Below are 19,440 nucleotides of genomic sequence, written 5' to 3'. Positions count from 1 at the left end.
TGTGTGTGTGTGAGGGTCCATGGTGTGTGTGTGTGTGTGTGTGTGAGAAGGTCCATGGTGTGTGTGTGTGTGAGGGTCTATGGTGTGTGTGTGTGTGTGAGGGTCCATGGTGTGTGTGTGTGTGTGTGTGTGTGTGTGAGGGCCCATGGTATGTGTGTGTGTGTGTGTGAGGGCCCGTGGTATGTGGGTGTGTGCGTGTCTGTGAGGGCCCATGGTGTGTGTGTGTGTGTGTGTGTGAGGACCTGTGGTATGTGTGTGTGTGCGTGTCTGTGAGGGCCCATGGTGTGTGTGTGTGTGTGTGTGTGTGTGTGTGTGTGAGGACCTGTGGTGTGTGTGTGTGTGCATGTCTGTGAGGGCCCATGGTGTGTGTGTGTGTGTGATCTGCGTGGGAACCGTCTAACTGTCCTGCTGTTGTTCCAGGCAGCTCAGCCCTGGAGAGCCGCTCTAATCCGAGCCTCGTTAGGAGGAGCAGGAGGCGTGATGATGGAGTGGAGGTGGCAGGCCCTGGGGACAGAGGTCTGGGTCAGGGTGACCCCCTTGCTTCCCTGTTCAAGGGCACAGAGAGAGAGAGAGGCAGGGGTGGAAGTGTCAGGAACTCCCCTGCTTTTTGGACAGCAGGGGTCTATTTCCTGCCGAGGGCTTGTAGCCCCATAAATCCATGACTGCAAATCATTCTTCCTCTTCTCTCTCTCTCTCTCTCACACACACACACACACACACACACACACACAGTAGACTCCATGTCTTCCGATCTTTTTCTCAAGCAGGTTCCCTTCTTTCCTGCTTATGTGCTTTTTCCTCCTCCCACCTGGCAAAATCTGATTCAAATCGTAAGATCCAGAGCAAATGATAGGAAGCATTCTGGCTTCTCCAGGCAGGAGGAGAGACCCCTCCACAATGCTTTTTGTACCCAGCATTATTGCAGACACTTAAGACATGCAATTACTAGTTCATGGATTTTCCCTTTATGAATTCCTCAAGGGCAAGGAGTATATATTACCGGTCCTTGAATTCTTAGCTGGAAACCTTGCCCGTGGTTGATATACACTGAACACTTGCTGAATTGAACTGAGGCAGAAATTTAGGAGGCAAGGTAGAAGGAGTGGGACAGTATCTGGCAGCTTTTTATCCAAAAGGAGGTGGTGTAGTCCGGGAGGATTCTGAAACAAACCTTCCACGGAAGAGAGATTCCAGGGCATCCTGATCTTGCCCCTCTGTGAATGTCTGCATGGCCTACAGACCATTCCAGATGCGGTGGTTGGCCCTTTGCTCACTGTGCTCGATATACCTCTGCCACACTGTTCTGTGCATCTTACACTACCGGTCCTCAACCAGTCTGTAGGTTTTGTCTGGTTAGGAATGGAGTCTGGCTTGTGTCTTTCTGTATCTGTCTCAGTGCTGAGCATCTGGGAGACCCTCAGGCATCTAGTAGTATCTGTGGGTTGAAAAGAACTTGGAGTTTGGGGCTTCACATGTAGCTGCCAGGTTTTTTTATCTGACTTTAGGAATGGGGGAAGTTCCCCAAGAAAAGGTTTTAGAATCATTTCCCTAGAGTTTCTTAGGAATAGGCTCCTATCTCTACCAGTCTTCTCAGAGGTAGTAAGGTTGGAGGTAGGGGGAGAGGGTGGCAAGATGAATTTAAGGTACTATTCTCACCTGTTTACATTGTCAGATTCAAGCAGGATATTTTTCATATCACTTTATTTTCTCTGCTGTGAAGCGTGATGGAATGTGAAAGTTGTTTCACAAAGTTGTCATGATCTTCAAGAAAGAATAGATGTAGGTACAGAGTACACAAACACACCTACCTACACACCTGTATGTGGCTATACCAACAGCACTGAGAGAGTGAAGTTGTATATGGAGGAGGCGGCCTCCTTAATCCCGGGGAAACCAGCGCATTGTGTGTGGGGGGCGGGGGTGGAACTATACGGCCAATTCCGTTTCCTCTGGTTTACAGCTGCAGGGAGCTAGAGGGAGCCGGCATATTCTAGACAGGGCACTGGGATGATGGTGATTTTGTTGCTGCTGAAACAAAACAGTTCAGGTTTGCAGGAGCAGGGGAATCACCCCTCCTCCGTGAGGAGTCCTAGGCGCTGTGCTCATCACCAGAGGGGCTGAGAGGGCAAGGGAGTAAGATACACAAGGGGCGGTTATCCAAGCTGTAGCACCTTGGCTACAGTTTATCTTGACTTTAAGCAAGAGCTTTGAAAAACCAGCTGCAGCTGCAAAGAATGAAGCAGTTGAATGGGAACATGGGGAGGAACTTGATGAAACGGGCCTATTTTCTGTAAATTAGCAAAAGAGAAAAATTAGGATAAAATGGGGATTTCTTGAAGTTAGGGAGCTAGCTTAATCCAATTTCTTAAACATCTCTGGAACTTTTCTCAACCTAACTTGAGAGTGGGCACTGTGTCCTACTCATTTCTAGGACACACACCCCGTGGTCCCACCAACGTACACTTGGGGGTTCTAGGGGGGGCATCACCACCCACTAGAGGGAGGAAAGGGGAGATGAAGGTCAGTCAGCTCTGGGGGACTCGGGCTTGCCTTAGAGGCCTTTCACACACTGCTCCCCTGGGCCAGATTGGGGGGCAGTGTGTGTGAAAACTTTGGGGGAAGGACAGTCCATTCAGGAAATGCTATGCTATGCTATGCTATGCTAACTCGCTTCAGTCGTGTCTGACTCTGTGTGACCCCATGACGGCAGCCCACCGGGCTCCGTTGTCCCTGGGATTCTCCAGGCAAGAATACTGGAGTGGGTTGCCATTTCCCTCTCCAGTGCATGAAAGAGAAAAGTGAAAGTGAAGTTGCTCAGTCGTGTCCGACCCTCAACAACCCCATGGACTGCAGCCTACCAGGCTCCTCCGTCCATGGGATTTTCCAGGCAAGAGTACTGGAGTGGGGTGCCATTGCCTTCTCCAATATAGGGAATAAATTATTGCAAAGGAAGGAGATAATATTTAGGACTCGTGCTGCCTTAGAACATGGTCTAAAAGGTGGAGCTGCATAGGGAACATGAGCTCCAGAGGGTCCTTGGAGGGGACTGTAGCCACCTCCTTAGTCTACCACCTGAAAGCATAGAGCAGAAGGGACCCGCAAGGTGAGAGGGCAGAGGGGAACAAGCCATATCCTCTTCTGGGTTCCTGAAGCTTCCCTCTTGGGTTCACTCATATGGGAACCAGGTCCCCTATCTTGGTGCCTCTATACCCGAGTGCCCTATAGAGCCCAGAGGACAGAGACCACACGTGTCGCCCACAGCTTTTCAAGTGGGAACTAGAGGCCAACTCCTGACCTTGGCAAATCACCCCGAAAGATGACACAGGATCAGCTGTGGGCAGTATCAGCCACCAGATGTCACTGCTGTGCCTGGCTGAGAGGGGAGGCCGCTGCACAAGCAGAAGAGGGCTCTGGGAGATTTCCGGCTCCCCACCCCTTCTCTGAGCAGTTCCTCAGGAGCCGCTCCCCAGCAACGGAGAAGCAGAGAGCCCACGGCAGGGCAGGGCGGGGTTGCTGGCTCTGTACCCTCCCCGTGCTGCTCCTCAGGCATTGGGCCTCTTGTCCAGCGGCCAAGGGGCCATCCGCACCCACACGGGCCATCGTGGGTTCTGACTCCCAGCCTCTCCCACTGGCTGGTCCCTGGGTTTTTGTGCCACTCTCCTCCTGGAATGCTCCTCCCTGCTCTAACTGTTGGCACAGAGGCTCAGCCAGGAGGCTGTGTGCCGAGAAGGGCCCCTCTCACCCTATGAAGGAGCAGCAGGTCCCTGTGCCCATCTCTGAGCCTGCATCCTTCTTCAGCCGTTCCCTTGCATCTCCTTTCCAGAACCCAGGCTGGCAGAGGGCAGGTGCCTGTCTGGTGCCTGTGAATGGGGCAGGGCAGCAGCAGTTTTGGAAGATGGGATCCTTGACCCAGGAGACCTGAGTTCCTCAGTCTGTTTGGGTCAGAGCTGCCCACAATAGAGGAGTTTCCAGCAGGACTTTCCAAACTTCACGTCTAGGCTGCCCCTGACCATGCTCTGCTTGCTTTGGCCAGGACGAGAACCAGATTTCCGTCCATGGCCCGGGCTAACCCAGGAGTGATGAGGGAGGAAGAGAGTGGGATGTCTTTAGACATACACCTGTGCTTCTGGGACCAGAAGTTGGGGTGCACAGCAGGTGTCTTTGAACTGGGTGGACCAAATCAAGCCTTTGGAAATCTTGTTCTAGAAGCTGCAGGGGCAGCAGAGTATGTGGCTTGTCCCTGACTCGGGAAGGTGGGATAAGAAGGGCAGAGCTGGGAGCAAGAAAAGGAGACAGAGCAAACAAGCTGTGGGCACGGGCGCCTGGGCCTCCACGTTCAGCGCGGCCGGAGGAGCTCCAGGGGCACAGGAGGGCCTAGATGACCACGGACTGCAGCAGGCGGAAGCACATCATGAGGTCCAGCGGGATGGGCGGCTTCAGGTAGTTCCCATCCAGCCGCAGGTAGCGGAGGTGCGGCACGTGCTCCAGATCCGAGGAGAAGTCATGGAAGGCGACTATATTGTTGGGGCAAATTTGGGTCCCATTGATTTCTGCGGAGAAAGAAAGGGAGAAGTCAGCAGGAGAGGTGGGCAGGGGGTCAGGCCAGATAGGGCTAGAGGCCAAAATGTGGAGGGAAAAGAGGGTGGACAAGGATAAGGACCCTAGAGATTTCTTCTCTGGAACTGGCTCACCAGTTCTCGGGAACATGCGACCATGAGTGATTGACCCTAACCTCCAGTCTGGTTTACCCGTTTGTAAAATGAACTAAATTGGAACTGATCAACAATTGTTATTGAAAACTCACTCTAAAGACTCATGGAGGAAGTGAACTTTGAGCTGACCCTTCAAAGATAGGATTAACATGTAGAGACCTGGGGATGGTGTTCTGATGCTGTGACCTATTTGAATGATGTTGTGGAGGGCAAAAAGCTCATGGCAGAGTTAGGAACCAGTAAATAGTACAACGTGATATACTAAGCAGAGTAAACTGGAGAGGCTCCAGTTGTGGCCACCAATTATAGGAGACTTTCAGATATTTCACTAAGGATGGGGTCTCTGATTTGTAGTCTGAGGAGTGTCACTGAACAGGACTGATGTTATGAGAGGGACAGTGGGATTTATGAACTGGTGTCCTGGGGGGGCTAAATCTGGAAGGGCGTTATGATCAGGTTTATACTGTAGAAAGATGAATCTGGCTGCATGTGGAGAAACAGTGGAGGGAAGCAAGATCTGAAGCCCGCAGTGGATGGATTACCCCAGAGGTTCTCCTGTAAGCGGGATGTGAGGCTTGAGGGTGGGCAGAAGATGGCTAGGTTGACTGACCTAGGGATGACAGGAAGAGAAGGGGTGCCAGGGAGGGGCACGGGGCCCCAGGACGTGATGGAGCCATTGATTCTGGACTGATGACTGACTCTGGGGAAAGTGAGCTAGAAAGGGAAGAGATGGGCAAATGGAGGTAGGTTTTCAAATGGAAGCTGAGTTTCCGTTTTCCCCTTCACCTTTTTGGTATGCCCTCTTCTAAATGAAGCTTTCTATCCTCCCAAGCCTTGCTTCTTTTATCTTCTGTGGGCGGTGGTTGGGTGCTCTTCATCTCCTTTTTCCTCTTCCTCATCTTCCCTCTCTCTGCTTTCTTCTCTCTTCAGCGTTGGAGCAGCAGAAAGAGCCCTGACATAGATGAATTTTCTTCCTATGACCTGTTGTAGCTTTGGACTTTACCCCGCTGATGCGCTGTTCTGAAATTGTGAAATGGTGAGAGTGGGTGGAATCTTTCCGTCTTCAACCTCAGAAGGCTGGATCACCACCCCCTCTCACCACAGCCTGTTTTTATCCACAATCTGATAGAAACCTGTCAACCATTTATTAATCAAGGTATCCTTTCTGTCTAGATTTTTGGCCGATACAGCCTTGTGGGAGTAATGTGTTCCATCAGTTTGCTACCTGCAGGGTAAAATTAGACAGTTTTGCCTTTTCCTGAATTTCTTTCTTGCAAGATTTAAGAACACTTCCCCTACCTTTGGGTAATTATCTCAGATGAGTGAATAAGCCTGTTCTATTATCCACTTGTTTCGAGATTATAGAAATTCAAAAATCTCCCTCTCATCCTTTGGCTTGAAAGCTAAGGATTCCTAATATCATTTTGGGAGTGCTTCTCTTTCTCCTTGGTCTCCATTCCCACAGCTCCTGCATTCGTCTTGTGGATGTAGCCTGATTTTGTCCAGGGGCCAGAGAATATTCTCACTTTTGTTTTTAAATTGTTCTGCTGATGCTCTACTCAGATCTGATGTTTTTGATTGGGCAAAACTGTCACTTCCAGTCTTTTTTCTGACCTACAATTTTTATCCAAAGCCCGGGACCCTGTAAATGTAGCTTAGGCAAATTCTGCATTGAGTATACTGACTTTTATGACCAAATCCTTCAGCCTTCCAGATAGATTCAGAAAGCATCCACATACAGACATATTCTCCTGACTGCCATGTCTTTTCCAGTCGTATGCTTTTAGTGTGGGGCTTCCCTGGTGGCTCAATTGGTAAAAGAATTTGCCTGCGATGCAGGAGACCCAGGTTCAATCCCTTGGTGGGGAAGATCCCCTAGAGAAGGAAATGGCAACCCACTCCACCATTATTGCTGGAAAATCCCATGGACAGAGGAACCTGGCAGGCTACAGTCCACGGGGCCACAAAGAGTCGGACACGACTTAGCGATTAAACCACCAGCCACTCATAATATACACAGAACTGCCTCTCTGTATGTTTTTACAGACTCTTTAAAACCTAGGCTCAGGCTTGGGAAGAAGCCCATTTTCTCACAGCTGCAGTGGACAGATCCAGGACACTCCAGCTGCTGCTGCTGCTAAGTTGCTTCAGTTGTGTCTGACTCTGTGCAACCCCAAAGATGGCAGCCCACCAGGCTCCCCCATCCCTGGGATTCTCCAGGCAAGAACACTGGAGTGGGTTGCCATTTCTTTCTCCAATGCATGAAAGTAAAAGTGAAGTTGCTTAGTCATGTCCGACTCTTTGAGACCCCATGGACTGCAGCCTACCAGGCTCCTCCATCCGTGGGATTTTCCAGGCAAGAGTACTGGAGTGGGGTGCCATTGGCTTCTCCAGGACATTCCAGAGTCAGCATTTAAATGTCACCATTCTTTAGAAGAATGTCCAGGACTGTATTTCACGTCTCCCTTACCTACAGGTCTGGAGAGCAAAGGAGCAGGGGCTGGTGAGAAGGGCTGGAGGTAGAAAAGCTGTTACCCTCCAAGCATGGTATTCTGGGCACTTTATCCATACTAAACTAGTAAATCTTCATATATATTTTGTGCCATTTTACAAATGAGGAGACTTCGCAGAGAGGTCAGATATTCTTTGAAGGTCATGTGGGCTGCAAGTGGAAAGACAAAGGTTTGAAGACCGTGCCAGACTGGGTGCTTCTGCATCCTCAGGCACAGGCCTGAGGCCCGCGTGAAAGCGCTGAGGAGGGAGAGCCAGCCCCCCACCCGCGCCGCCGCAGTCCCCGCACTCACTCTCGATGCTGTTGTTGTTGAGGTACAGGTGCTCCAGCCTGCTGCTGATGGCGGGCACGCTGCTGATCCTGTTGTGAGACAGGTGCAGCACCAGCAGGTTGGAGATGTTGAACGAGTTCTTGGGGAGGCCCCGGTCCGAGAGCTGGTTGTAGTTGAGGCGGATGAAGGCCAGGTTGGGGAAGCCCTTGAAGTACCCACTGGGGATGGCCTCGATTCTGTTGCTGTCCAGGTAGAGCTGGTGGATGGCGGAGGGCACCTTAGGGGGCATCTTCCTCAAGGTGTTGTGGGCCAGGTTGAGCTGCATGAGGTTCTTGAGGCCCTGAAAGGTGTCGGGCTTGAAGACGCCGTCACTCAGCTTGTTGTGCTGCAGGTCCAGCAGCAGCAGGTTCTCCAGCTTGCTGAAGACCCCGGGCGGGATCCTGGAGATCTGGTTCTGGCTTAGCCTCAGCTGCTCCAAGTTCCGGGGCAGGGCCGCGGGCACCTCTTCGAGCTGGTTCTTCTCCATGTAGAGGAACACCAGGCTGGGGAGTTTCTCCAGCACCCTCTGGTCCACCTTTCGAATCCGGTTGTTGTCCAGGTTGATCCACCTCAGGCCCGTGGCGTTCTTGAAGGACTCCACCGGGAGCTCAGTGATGAAGTTGTTCTGGAGATAGAGGTAATGGATGCGGGATGGGATGACAGGGACCTTTCGGAGGTTGCGGCTGTCACAGTAGAGGGCGGACGGGAAGTCAGGGGGGCAGTAGCACTCCCGGGGACAGTCAGGAAAGACCGACGGGGGCCCTGGGGGGAGTGGGGGAGGCAGGTCTGTAGGCTCCGTTGGCTCATCGGGCTGTGGAAAGCTGGGTGTGGGTCTGAGTCTGGGTCTGGGCCGAGGCCTTGGTCTGGGTCTTGGTCGTCTTGTTGGCTGGCCTTGGGCCGCCGTGGCCAAGATGAGGAGAAGTGTGAGGAGCCAGCAGAGGGATGACCTCATGATCCAGGCGACACACCTGTGGGGAGGAACGCTGGAGGTCATCAGCCTGCTGGGCCTCAGTAAAAAGAACACGTGTCTTTGCAGCTGGAGTTGGCTGGGATGGGCTTGCGGGGAGCTGTGGCAGGGACCTGTGGAAGCATCTCCTTGCTTGCCTGTATCCAGCAGGTGAGAAAGCAGCAAGGGTTTGAGTGTCTGGCTCCCTTTCCCAGAGGCCCAGGTGCTGATGTGCTGGAGTGTCAGCTGTCTTGGCAGAATGTACTCTGGGCTGTGAATCAGAAGTCCCAGGGTTTCCTGGAGAATACCCTTAACCACTCTAGTCCTCAGTCTCCTGGTTTGCAGCATGAGAAAATCATCTCTCCCCTTATAGGAGGGATGTTAGGGTATGTGAGCCATAGAGTCCTGGGGTATTACATCTGGAAGGGTCCTTACTGGTTCCATAACTCAGTGGTTTCCAAACTGTGCCCCATTTCTGTGGAGTCCTCCTGAGGGAGGGAGACCAAGGGGATGGCCCTGGGGGACCCCCCAACTCACCCCTGTCCAACATGAGGAGCTCTGTGGTTTTAAAATCTGCTACACAAATTAAGGGTTAGCTGAAGCATGCATTTGAAAAAAAAAAAAGTAGCATTGCTTAAAGTGTTTTGAAATTCACCAAGTCCAGATTCAACTATTTATAAAAATTGAGTACTGGAGGGGAGTAGTAGCTTGTCAAGGCCAGGAAGCTATATAACAGCAGACCCAGGACAAAGACCCACGTCTCCGTGGGCTCAGCAAGCTCTTGGGAAGGAAGTGCTGCGGTCCCCTTGCGTCTGTCCCCTCTCACCCCTCCTTCCCAGGGCTCAGCTCAGAGAACGCTGGTCTTTGCCAGCAGGACACACACCAAGAATTTCTCCCCAGATGTGGAGGCTCCTGGGGAAATAAACAAGGAAGATACTGAAAGCTGTGGGGAATACAACAAACTAGTGAATATAACCAAAAAAAGAAGCAGATTCATAGGTATAGAGAACCAGTGGTTACTAGTGGAGAGGGGCAATATAAGGATAGGGGATTAAGAGGTATAGACTATTACGTATAAAATAAGCTAGGATATATTGTACAACACAGGAGATAGAGCCAATATTTTATGATAACTATAAATGGAGTGTAACCTTTAAATATTGTAAACCACTGTATTGTACACCTATAACTTAGATAATATTGTACATCAACTATGTTTCAATTTTTTAAAAAGCTGCAGGGAAACCACTTTCATTTCTTCTGATCTGGTATTGCTGCTTCCCATATGCACTGGAGTTGATGATATCGGGGTGGGATATAGAGGAGAACTTCCCGCCCGCCTCAGAGACATAGTGGAATATGTTGCTGAAGGATGCTTTGGGGTTGCCCTTCCCATTGATTCTGATGATGCTACAGATAGGGCCATGTGGTTTGAGTCAAATTAAGCTGAGGAAACTGGGGTAGACCCAAGGCTGCAGACAAAAACTGGCATCTCTCTCAGACTTCCTGCCCTAGCTTGTCGGGTTACCTGTCCTTTCCCCTCCCAAGGTCCCTGTGACAGCCCCTCTGGTCTGCTCCGGGATCTCTGTCTCCACGTTGCTTCCAATGGCCCTCTTTGCTGCTTCTTCACTATTTGCGGTGGTCTGCCCCTTCCCTTCCTAGGGCCTGGGACACTTTGGAGATGCAGGTTTCTTGGAGTTCTTAGAGAGGGGGCTGGAGTGTATCCTCAGCTGCACTGGACCCTGTGATCACTGCCTCTGCGCCAGGCTTCCCCCGCTTTCTTTGGAGCCCACATCAGCTAGGTTCTTCCCTTGTGAGACCCAGTACTGGCTTCCTGCTAGCTTTGTTCAAAGCTAGCTCAGTAGAAGCCCCTCACCAGATGTTTAGCCTGAGTCTGTTACTTGGAAGGAGCTGAGTGTGACAAGAAACATGGACGAGGGCAGGGCTCACCCTGGAGGGGCGAGGGAGTCTACCTACACCTGTTGCACACCTGCCCTGGACACCCAGCCCACACACGCTCGCACAGACACTCCTCTCCCTGTGCCACACACATGGGCAAACGCATGCGCCCCTCCTCGGTGTGCGTGCGTGGGTCCTCATGGAGTATAGAGTGTGGAAAGGAAGGAGCAGAATGGAGACAGCGTGGAGGGAAGGGAGAGGAGGCTGCCCTGCAGCTTCTGCTCCTTCTCCTCCTTCCTCTAAGGTGGTCTCTTCCCAGGGAGACCTCTCCAAGGGAGTCCAGGGGGCCATTTCCCCTGGCCTCCTATCACAAAGGACGCTGCAGTTAGATTCTTGGCTTTATCTCCAGTTGCGCATGTAACAATCTTGGGGATACACCAAAAAGACTGAGGTGAAAAGACATTCATTGTAAGACTAAACTTGAGTTTTGTGGCCAGATCCCACACCACTTGTAATTGGTGATCAATGAAATTGTTACAAGTTCTGTCATTTTCTTGAAATAGCACAACAGTATTGCACAGAGATTTTAAACGGGGTTAAAGCATTATATTCGTGTGCTAAAACCTAACATTTTTAAAAGCCCCAGTTTTTGTGACCTTACATTTTTTTGCTTTGGCACTTTTTACTTCCTGACCAGCTGGGAGCCTGACAATAAGCAAGAGGCTTCTTGTGCAGTGAGAAGCCCCGGGAAGGCTTCCCAGCCTGGAGGAGCCCCGTCCACTTCACTGCCTTGGTCAGCAGGAGCATTCACCCTGGGCCCTGAGTGGGCAAGTCACGCCCGTGCGGAGCGGCAGCGGCCCTGGCACGAGGCGCTTCCCAGTGACGCGGGGCCCGGGCAGCACTTGGCTCAGGCGCCTCAGAGCCGCGGGTCAGTCACAGCCCCACCCGACGGGCGTGCCCCCCACCCCTGCCATCGCTGTGAACACAGGCCGCCCTTGCCGCCACCTCCTGTGCCAGACCCTTTGGGAACTTCCCTTCTCTCCCCACCTGCCCTCTGACCCGTCTACACTCCAGACCTCTAGGGGCTGGCCACGCTCCTTTCAGAGCTGAGAAGGTTCTCAAGGAGAAGCTCCTGGGCCTGTTTCTTGGAGAAACTAGGTCTGTTGAATTCCCCTGCTCTTAGCCCTGGGGCTGAACCATTCTGTGTGTGTGCACGCACGCTCCTTCCTTGAGGGAGCAGTGCTCATTTCTAAGGCTTTTCTCATGGGACAGTGCTCCTTCCTGATGGAGTCTGGGCTGTCCCCACAGTCTAAGTCTCCAAACCAGAATTTGGGACAGACGACAAGTCCCTGGACTCCAAAGGGAGCCATAGTCTCTCCCACAAAGCCCAAAGTCACACCTTCGTATGTTCCTGTCTTCCAGAACCTTCTGTCGCGTCATAAGTTTCCTTAGGCGGGATTTTAAGTGTATGTGATTTTTAAATTTCTTATGCCTTCGCAAGCACACCTCCCCACTTTCTGCTGGGCCGAGCTCACTGCTTGATCAATAAATGCATTTGGACCGCCTATAACCACTGACCTCCTGTTAATCCCATTCACCAACACCTGTTCTCAAAAAGCTGCTCATTTGTGAGAGGAAAGCAAGTGCTTTGACCAACCCAAAATTCACTCTCCCATTTGAGATTTTCTAAGAGAGTTTTAAATTCAAATTTCAATCTCAAGTATTAGAGACTTAGGCTTGAATCCTGGCTCTGACCCACCTCCTCAGGACCAGGCTCCTCAACTGTGTGAGGATCAAATGGGACCATCCACATGAAGACATGTCATAGAGCATAAAGTCTCTGCAAATGGCAGGGGTTTCATTTATTCATTTATTTGTTTGCAAAAGAACATACCCTCTCAAGAGACTCTGATTAGATAGCCCTGTCCCTGTTTAGCTCATAAATTCATTCATTTAAGGTTCATACTCCCAGGACTCTTGCAACGTTTAGCCTCAGGGCAGGGTTTGGTTGAGGCCCACAAGGGTTTACTAAATCATAGGGTAATTGGCTTTGTATGGAGAGAGCCTGGGATTGGGGTTGAGCTGAGAGTGAGGTTGGGTGTGTCTCCTTGGGTTAAAGAAAGATGACTCCACACTACTTCCTGGTGTTCTTGTCAGATTTCACATCCAGCTCATGACCCCTGAGGCCTCCATGGCTTAACCCAGCTAGTGACCCTGCCCTTGGAGTGGGGCTGCCCCTGCCAGAGCCGTGCCCAGGGACGTTGGGATGACCCTCTTTTTTTGGTTTCCTTCTTTCTGTCCTAAACTCAGACTTCTGAAAGCCATTCTATTCTCTATGTCTTCCTGAAGCCCACAGGGGAGTTGGAAGCCGGGAGAATCGGGTCGTCTCTGCCCAGTTGTTAACAGAGGAGTGAGGCAGGCCCACCGCAGCTGCCTTAGACTCTTCCAAGGCCTCCAAGTAGGCGTTGTGGGGTTCTGAGGTAAGGAAAGGGCTAACGTGGAGGCATGGTGAATTCAGCAAGTCACCAACTCACTGTCCCTTTCTTGGGGAGTGAAATCAGAATAGGAGTAAGGCTGACTGGGGCAAAGGTGAAGAGAACATCATGGTGCAAACAAGACAGGGGGTGTGGGGTCCCCGCCCAGCCCCCACTGTCTATAGTGACGCGACCCTGTCCTCAGCCTCGCTTCCCTTACCTGCAAAACACAGATAAAGAAATCTTCTCTGTCCCTCTGTTCCTCATCGGGTTATTTTCAGAAGTAAACGTGATAAGTGACTTTAAAATGTGCTACAGATCAAAAAGAGCTAAAAATAAATCTAACACTCTAATGGAGAAATCATCTGTCTCCCCAGTGTCTACTGCAAGGCAACATGTAAACACAATATTTTTTGGCCTCAGGCCACTAGTCCAGAAGAGCAAGTTTTCCATTCTAAAGGCAAAGGGAACAATTTAGGGTGAGATGGCTCTTGTCCTCTCATTACGGCTCCTCACTAAGTCCTTCTCTCTGCCTCAATCCCCTAGCTTTTCCACCCCCTGAAGAAAGCCTACAGGAATCTGTCTGATGTGTTGAGTGCTTATAGATGTGGGTCTCAACCCTGCAACTCCTCAGCTGTTTAGCTGGGTACTCTTGGGAAATCTCTTGCCTCTACTAAGCTTCGGTTTTCTCATCTGTAAAATGGGCATACTAATACATTTTTATCAGATTATTTGGAAGGTTAAGTGAGTAAATGTGCAAAAACCAAGTGCTCGGTGAATGTTAAGCTATTATTGACATTATTTCAAAGCAATGGGGTCTCTTTCTCTTCAGCTTGGCCAGAGGACAGCCGTTCCCTCCACTGAATTCCGATCCTTGCAGATGGTTACTTGGATTTCTACCAACTTTCCTACACAGAGCAAGCTCCTCCCCTTTCAGGCCTGTGAAACCACACTTAGGTCTCAGAGTCAAATAATTAGAGAAGCCATAGATGCCCCAGCCATCTGGGGAATGTTCGCTCTGTCCCTCCCCCTCACTAACACCCGCTCCCATCCCTGAGCCTTTCTGCCGCAGCTGCGGGGGTGCTGACCAGGGACACCGCAGCCTGCTGTCCTCAGCTGGCTGTGGAGTCCACCGTGACTCGGGACTTCCCCTCCCAACCTTGGGTACCTGTCCCTTCCAGCTTCCCCCAGAGGCCCAAGAGGTGGGGCTGCCCCTGGGGAGGTGAAGGGGCAGTGCAGACCCTGCGGTTAGGCCCATTGTCTGTGCAGGCCCGCCAGAGCAGGCAGCTACTGGGCAGGAGCAGGGGATCTAAAAGGGGTGGGGAGGAGCCCCGCACAGTGCTCCTGGGGGCCCAGGCAGGCAGATTAGCAGGTAGGAGGAAGCCTAAGCTCTTTGGAGCTACCTTGGGGGAAATTGCTTTCTGGAATGTTCCCTCATCACACAGCTGCCGGTGCTTACAAGGAGACGAGAAGCGGAGAGCTCACAGAAGGTCTTCCATTCCTTCAGGTGCTTGCTGTTACTCTGCAAAAGAGGGTGGCCCACTAGAGACACTTGGAAGCTGCTCCATCAGACAGTCCTTGTCCGGGAAGCCACATAGCCTGTCTGCCCAGCTAACGCTGCCAGAATCCTGGGCTGTTCAGTCCTACACATGTCTCCCTCAGGCCTCTGGTTCAGACTCTCAAACCCTTGCTGCCTCTCACATCCTGAAACAACAGCAGATTCTTGGGTCTTGATCCCGTGGGTCTAGAGCAAAGGATCTGGTTGTCTGTAATTCTAGTGAGCACCTCTCACCCTCCCCTGCACCCAGGTCTCCAGGTACTTGGAGACCCTCTCCTAGGCCATGCCCTTCTGGCCTTGGGATAACACTCTGCATAATCGAAGAGGAATGAGCTGGGGAAATGGAGAGGGTCCACCCTATTTAAAAAATTCCATTTCCCACTTTAGTTTTCCCCTCCCTTGACTGATTAAGGAACTATGTCTTTTTTCCTCTCCCATAGGGAGCCCTTGCCAATGTGGGATTATGTTGAAGTGGCTTTAAAGAGAATTCTTTTCTGGCTGCCTGCCTAAAATAGAAATGAATACCCCCAGTGCTGGGAAATAGTACCTCTAAGGCTTCAGAGTAGGGTTGCTTTCTTCTCTCTCTTTCCAAAAGAAAAGTGGTTTGGACTAGTGAGGCAGAGAAAGTCAGAGCTACTGGGAATACACTGTGCAGGTTGGAAAGCTGCTTTTTCTCTCTCCCACCCAATTAAGTTCTAAAGAATGAAGAAATCTCTCCAGCCCCTGCTGCTGTTCATCCTGTTCCCGCTCTGCCTGCACTCAGGACACATGATTTCGTTGGCTCTGCCACCTTGGTGGGAAGACGCACTTGCTCTTTTCTCCTTGGTGCAGTGTGTGCGTGTGCCCGTGTGTGTTCCTGCCAGGGTCTTGTCACTGTGTGCTCTGGCTCTGCGTGTCAAATGCCGTCAGAATGGAGGTGAATGGACAGGATGCTTTCATGCTGTGTGTGTATTCGTGTGTGTGCATGCGAAGTGAAAGTGCAGTATCTGTGTGGCACATGTGTGACAAAGCATCAAAGATTCAGCAAAACGGGTTCTAGAGTAGAGTTTCCATGGGAACCCGATCTGTAGAAATGCTGCGTGCAGCAGAGCTGGGCTACAGTACACATCTGTACCAAGAAAGTTTAACTTTTGCAACAAGCCAATACATGGGTGCAGAATGATGAAGAGAAGGAAGAGGGTGGAGACGAAATGAGGATGACTGATCTGAGCTCCTCTGAAAGGAGAAAAATCCGGTAGAAGACAGGAAGGAGGGGTGGGAGGAAGGAAGGAAGGTGAGGACAGAGCCTAGAGCAGTAGCCTGGCGTGGATGGGGTGGGAAGGGGCTGGCTGGAGGCCGGAGCCTTCCTCCTCCAGACAGGCTTACCTGAACCACCTGCCTCTCCTCTCAGCTCGGGTTTGTCTCCGGCGAGGCGAGACTGCCTCCCCCCACCCTCAGTGGAGCTGTGGCAGCAGAGAGCCAGCCAGAAGTTCTGGTCTCCCAGTGCTGTGTGCGTGCTTGTGTTTGCCTGACTCTTCCTCCACCAGATCCTATTGGGGTAGGGAGGTTAGTTTAGGGGAGGGCCAGGCCGATTGTAAGTAGGGAGGGGAGGAGGAAGGGAGGAAGGGAGGGAGGAGGGAAGAGAGGGAGGGAGCTTGGGAGAAGAGGAATGACAACAATAAAGTCTTTATTTGGCAGCCAAAATCCCAAAGACTCCATCCACACACCATGCCCACTAACGGACCCGTTTTTAATAACATTTCCTTCTGCTGCTGCTGCTTCTGGGAGGGAGGTTGTTTGACCCATGTTTGGAAAACAGGCCAAATTAACAGAAGAAAAGGAATGAAAGCAACCTCTGTGCAGGCGAGAACTGGATGGCTGGGTCCAGCACCAGAGTCTTGCATTTCTCCTCCTGACAAATTGCCTTGCTTCTGATGCCCCTCACTCCTCTGCTCTTGAATTCCCAAATGTGGGGGTGGGGATGTGTTTTCTGAGCACTGACGGTCCTTCCCTAGGTCACCTTCCCTAGGAGGTTGCTAGGGGGAAGGAGTCCTGCTCTGTGTGAGCTGGCATGGGAGATAGCCGTGGTTTGGCTGCTAGGCGCTCTGAGAACCAGAGAGGGAAAAGTCAGGCCTGGGACTGCACTACAGAGTAAGGCAGAATAAAGATTTTATGTGAGACTTAAAGTCACTGTTCGTGTGGATAATGCCAGTGTCTTCTTTCAGCTTCTCCATGTATGTCACACTCAGGAGAGATTTGGGTGCTGTATGGTCATCAAACAAAGTAAATGGGGAAACCCAAATGTTCCCTGTCCATGTCTTCCCAGGAGATGCATTCAGGTAAGATCTTCACCTCTCATAATTTTTCTCAATTAAAAGGCTGCAACACACTTGCAGTTAAGTGCTAAGTAGCAACCCGTCAAAACTTCCTGCCACCTCAGTTGACGACTGAGAAAACTTGCTTACATTTACTTTTTCTATCATCAAGTCCATGGAGAACAGCTTCATTGGAAGCATTGACAGGGACAGCATTTTGTGATTCACTGACTTCATACAGCTAGACCCTTAGCCATTTCCAAAAAGAGGTAGCTCCTCCAGAAAGGGGCTTCCCTGGTGGCTCAGATGGTAAAGCATCCGCCTGCAATGTGGGAGACCCAAGTTTGATCCCTGGGTCAGGAATATCCCCTGGAGAAGGGAATGGCTGGCTACCCACTCCAGTATTCTTGCCTGGAGAATTCCATGGACACTTGCACTTTTCCTCCAGAAAGAGCTTCCCTTTCTTGAATCTCGGGGACACCAATTGGTGTAGCTTGACCCAAGGGGAGGTATTTATCTTTTCTTGGCGTATCAAGGACAGTATGAAGCGACTGCTGGGGAGAATGGCGGGAAGTCAAGACACCGGGGTTGCTGCTGCTGCTGCTGCACACTCCTAGGAAGTGTGGTCAGGGGGACAGAACTCGGGGGCAGGAAAGTGCAGGAAGGGCGAGGCAGGAGGGAGGGGGCTCCCCAATGTGGTAGATCACAGATACATTTTCAGAGTCAGGACCTGCTCACACTTCCCACCCAGGCTGAAATCTCATCTCCAGGGCTCACTGCTTATTGGATCTGCTCAGCAACTGCTGCTTGATTATAGGCAGTGAGTGCTTGAAGCAAGAGAAAAAAGGGCATGATTGTGTACGATCCTCTCCACAGGGAGGTGGCTCAGGCTCCCACCTCTCCACGGCCCTACCTGAAGACTCTGCTGGGAAGTCGCGGTGTGGTCTGGGGCAGTTTTGGCTCAGACTGGCTCGTGGTAGTCAGGCCCACTAGGGCTGGGTCTAGGGCAGACCCTCACCCATCACCAACTGAGGCTCCCGGCCTAAGGTGGCTGGGGGTCTGGGCAAATGCACAGCAGGGAAGAGCTGTGGGAGACCTGTGGTTGCTTATCCCACCGCCCAGCCTGGGGGGTCTGGGTCACCTGGGGTGAGTGGCTCCTGGTGGGTAGAGGCAGCATCTTACTCAACATGGTATAAGCCGCAGCACCCACCTGGGGCTTGGCACACCCTCGGTGGTCAGTAGAAGTCTGTTTCATCACATTTAAGAGGGTTGAACAAGGAAATTCTCTGTCACTCTCTTTTTAAAAATGTTTGAAAAGCTAATTCTGTCTCTTGATTCAAATTCCAAACGGTACAAAAGATTGCACCAGGGAAAAGTCTTCTCCCCTCTCTGTCTCTCCATCATCCAGTTTCCTTCAGGACGCAATTGGCATCCAGTTTCTTGTGTCTTGCCAGGTTTATTCAATGCACATGTAAGCAATAAGTACAAGCAACTACGCACTTTTATTTTTGCTCTGTAGGATAGCTTGATGATCACTCGTATTGGTACCTAAGGCTCTCCCTCACTCTCTGCCCCATAGTTATCTGAGCGGCCCCTCCTGATGGACACTTGGGCTTGTTGCCCCCTCCTGACCCATTTTTACGGTAACGGACTTGGTCTCACACATGTGGGTCCAGCTGTGGCTCTGCCTCCTTTCCATGCTGCCTAAGTGGCCTGAGGCTACTCATTTGCCCTTTCTCAGTTTTCTCATCTGCATGTGGCAGGCATCATTTGCCGTCTATTGACTGGATAGTTCAATTATTCTATAATCTACACTTTCTTCTAAAAGTTAACTTCATTTCTGAATCTGAGTATTTCTATCACTGGTACAGTGGAAAACTCCATCTCAGTTCTTGGTTATCCCTCCCCGGGGGCTGTGCAGTCAGTAGGCAGTTAGCGATTCCCCTCCAGGGCTGCAGGACACTCCCTTTGTCCTGGAAGGCCCCTCTAGCCTAGCAGACCTCTGACACTTGCTAAGGCTGTGTGCCCAGAACAGAAACCTTCCACAGAGCGGTCATTTCCTTTCTGGAGACACGCTGGCTCCTGGCTTGTTGCCAGGGGCTCAGGCCCCGCAGACCCCACATTCTTCCCTGGCTTGGCGCCAACCAGGGCTCATTTCTTCTCAGAGAAAAAGCTTCCTCAGATCAGATCAGATCAGTCGCTCAGTCGTGTCCGACTCTTTGCGACCCCATGAATCGCAGCACGCCAGGCCTCCCTGTCCTTCACCAACTCCCGCAGTTCACCCAGACTCATGTCCATCGAGTCAGTGATGCCATCCAGCCATCTCATCCTCTGTCATCCCCTTCTCCTCCTGCCCCCAATCCCTCCCAGCATCAGAGTCTTTTCCAATGAGTCAACTCTTCACATGAGGTGGCCAAAGTACTGGAGTTTCAGCTTTAGCATCATTCCTTCCAAAGAAATCCCAGGGCTGATCTCCTTCAGAATGGACTGGTTGGATCTCCTTGCAGTCCAGGGGACTCTCAAGAGTCTTCTCCAACACCACAGTTCAAAAGCATCAATTCCTTGGTGCTCAGCCTTCTTTACAGTCCAACTCTCACATCCATACATGACCACAGGAAAAACCATAGCCTTGACTAGACGAACCTTTGTTGGCAAAGTAATGTCTCTGCTTTTGAATATGCTATCTAGGTTGGTCATAACTGTCCTTCCAAGGCGTAAGCATCTTTTAATTTCAT

The 19,440-nt window shown here is 51.3% G+C and overlaps 1 protein-coding gene across 1 annotated transcript; it reads right to left on the bottom strand.

The window, feature by feature from the left end:
- Positions 1-1,698: 1,698 nt before the first annotated feature.
- Positions 1,699-15,929, bottom strand: PRELP (proline and arginine rich end leucine rich repeat protein). Its single transcript, XM_055581684.1, has 3 exons — positions 15,777-15,929; positions 7,517-8,502; positions 1,699-4,550 (listed from the first exon to the last, which is right to left on the bottom strand). The coding sequence occupies exons 2-3, from the start codon at positions 8,484-8,486 to the stop codon at positions 4,375-4,377; spliced, it is 1,146 nt and encodes a 381-aa protein (XP_055437659.1). The 5' UTR covers positions 8,487-8,502; positions 15,777-15,929; the 3' UTR covers positions 1,699-4,374.
- Positions 15,930-19,440: the final 3,511 nt, after the last annotated feature.

The sequence above is a fragment of the Bubalus kerabau genome, chromosome 5, assembly GCF_029407905.1.
Source record: "Bubalus kerabau isolate K-KA32 ecotype Philippines breed swamp buffalo chromosome 5, PCC_UOA_SB_1v2, whole genome shotgun sequence".
NCBI lineage: Eukaryota > Metazoa > Chordata > Mammalia > Artiodactyla > Bovidae > Bubalus > Bubalus kerabau.
Note: the sequence above shows the minus strand (reverse complement) of the source record. Positions and strands in the feature narration are given on the sequence as shown.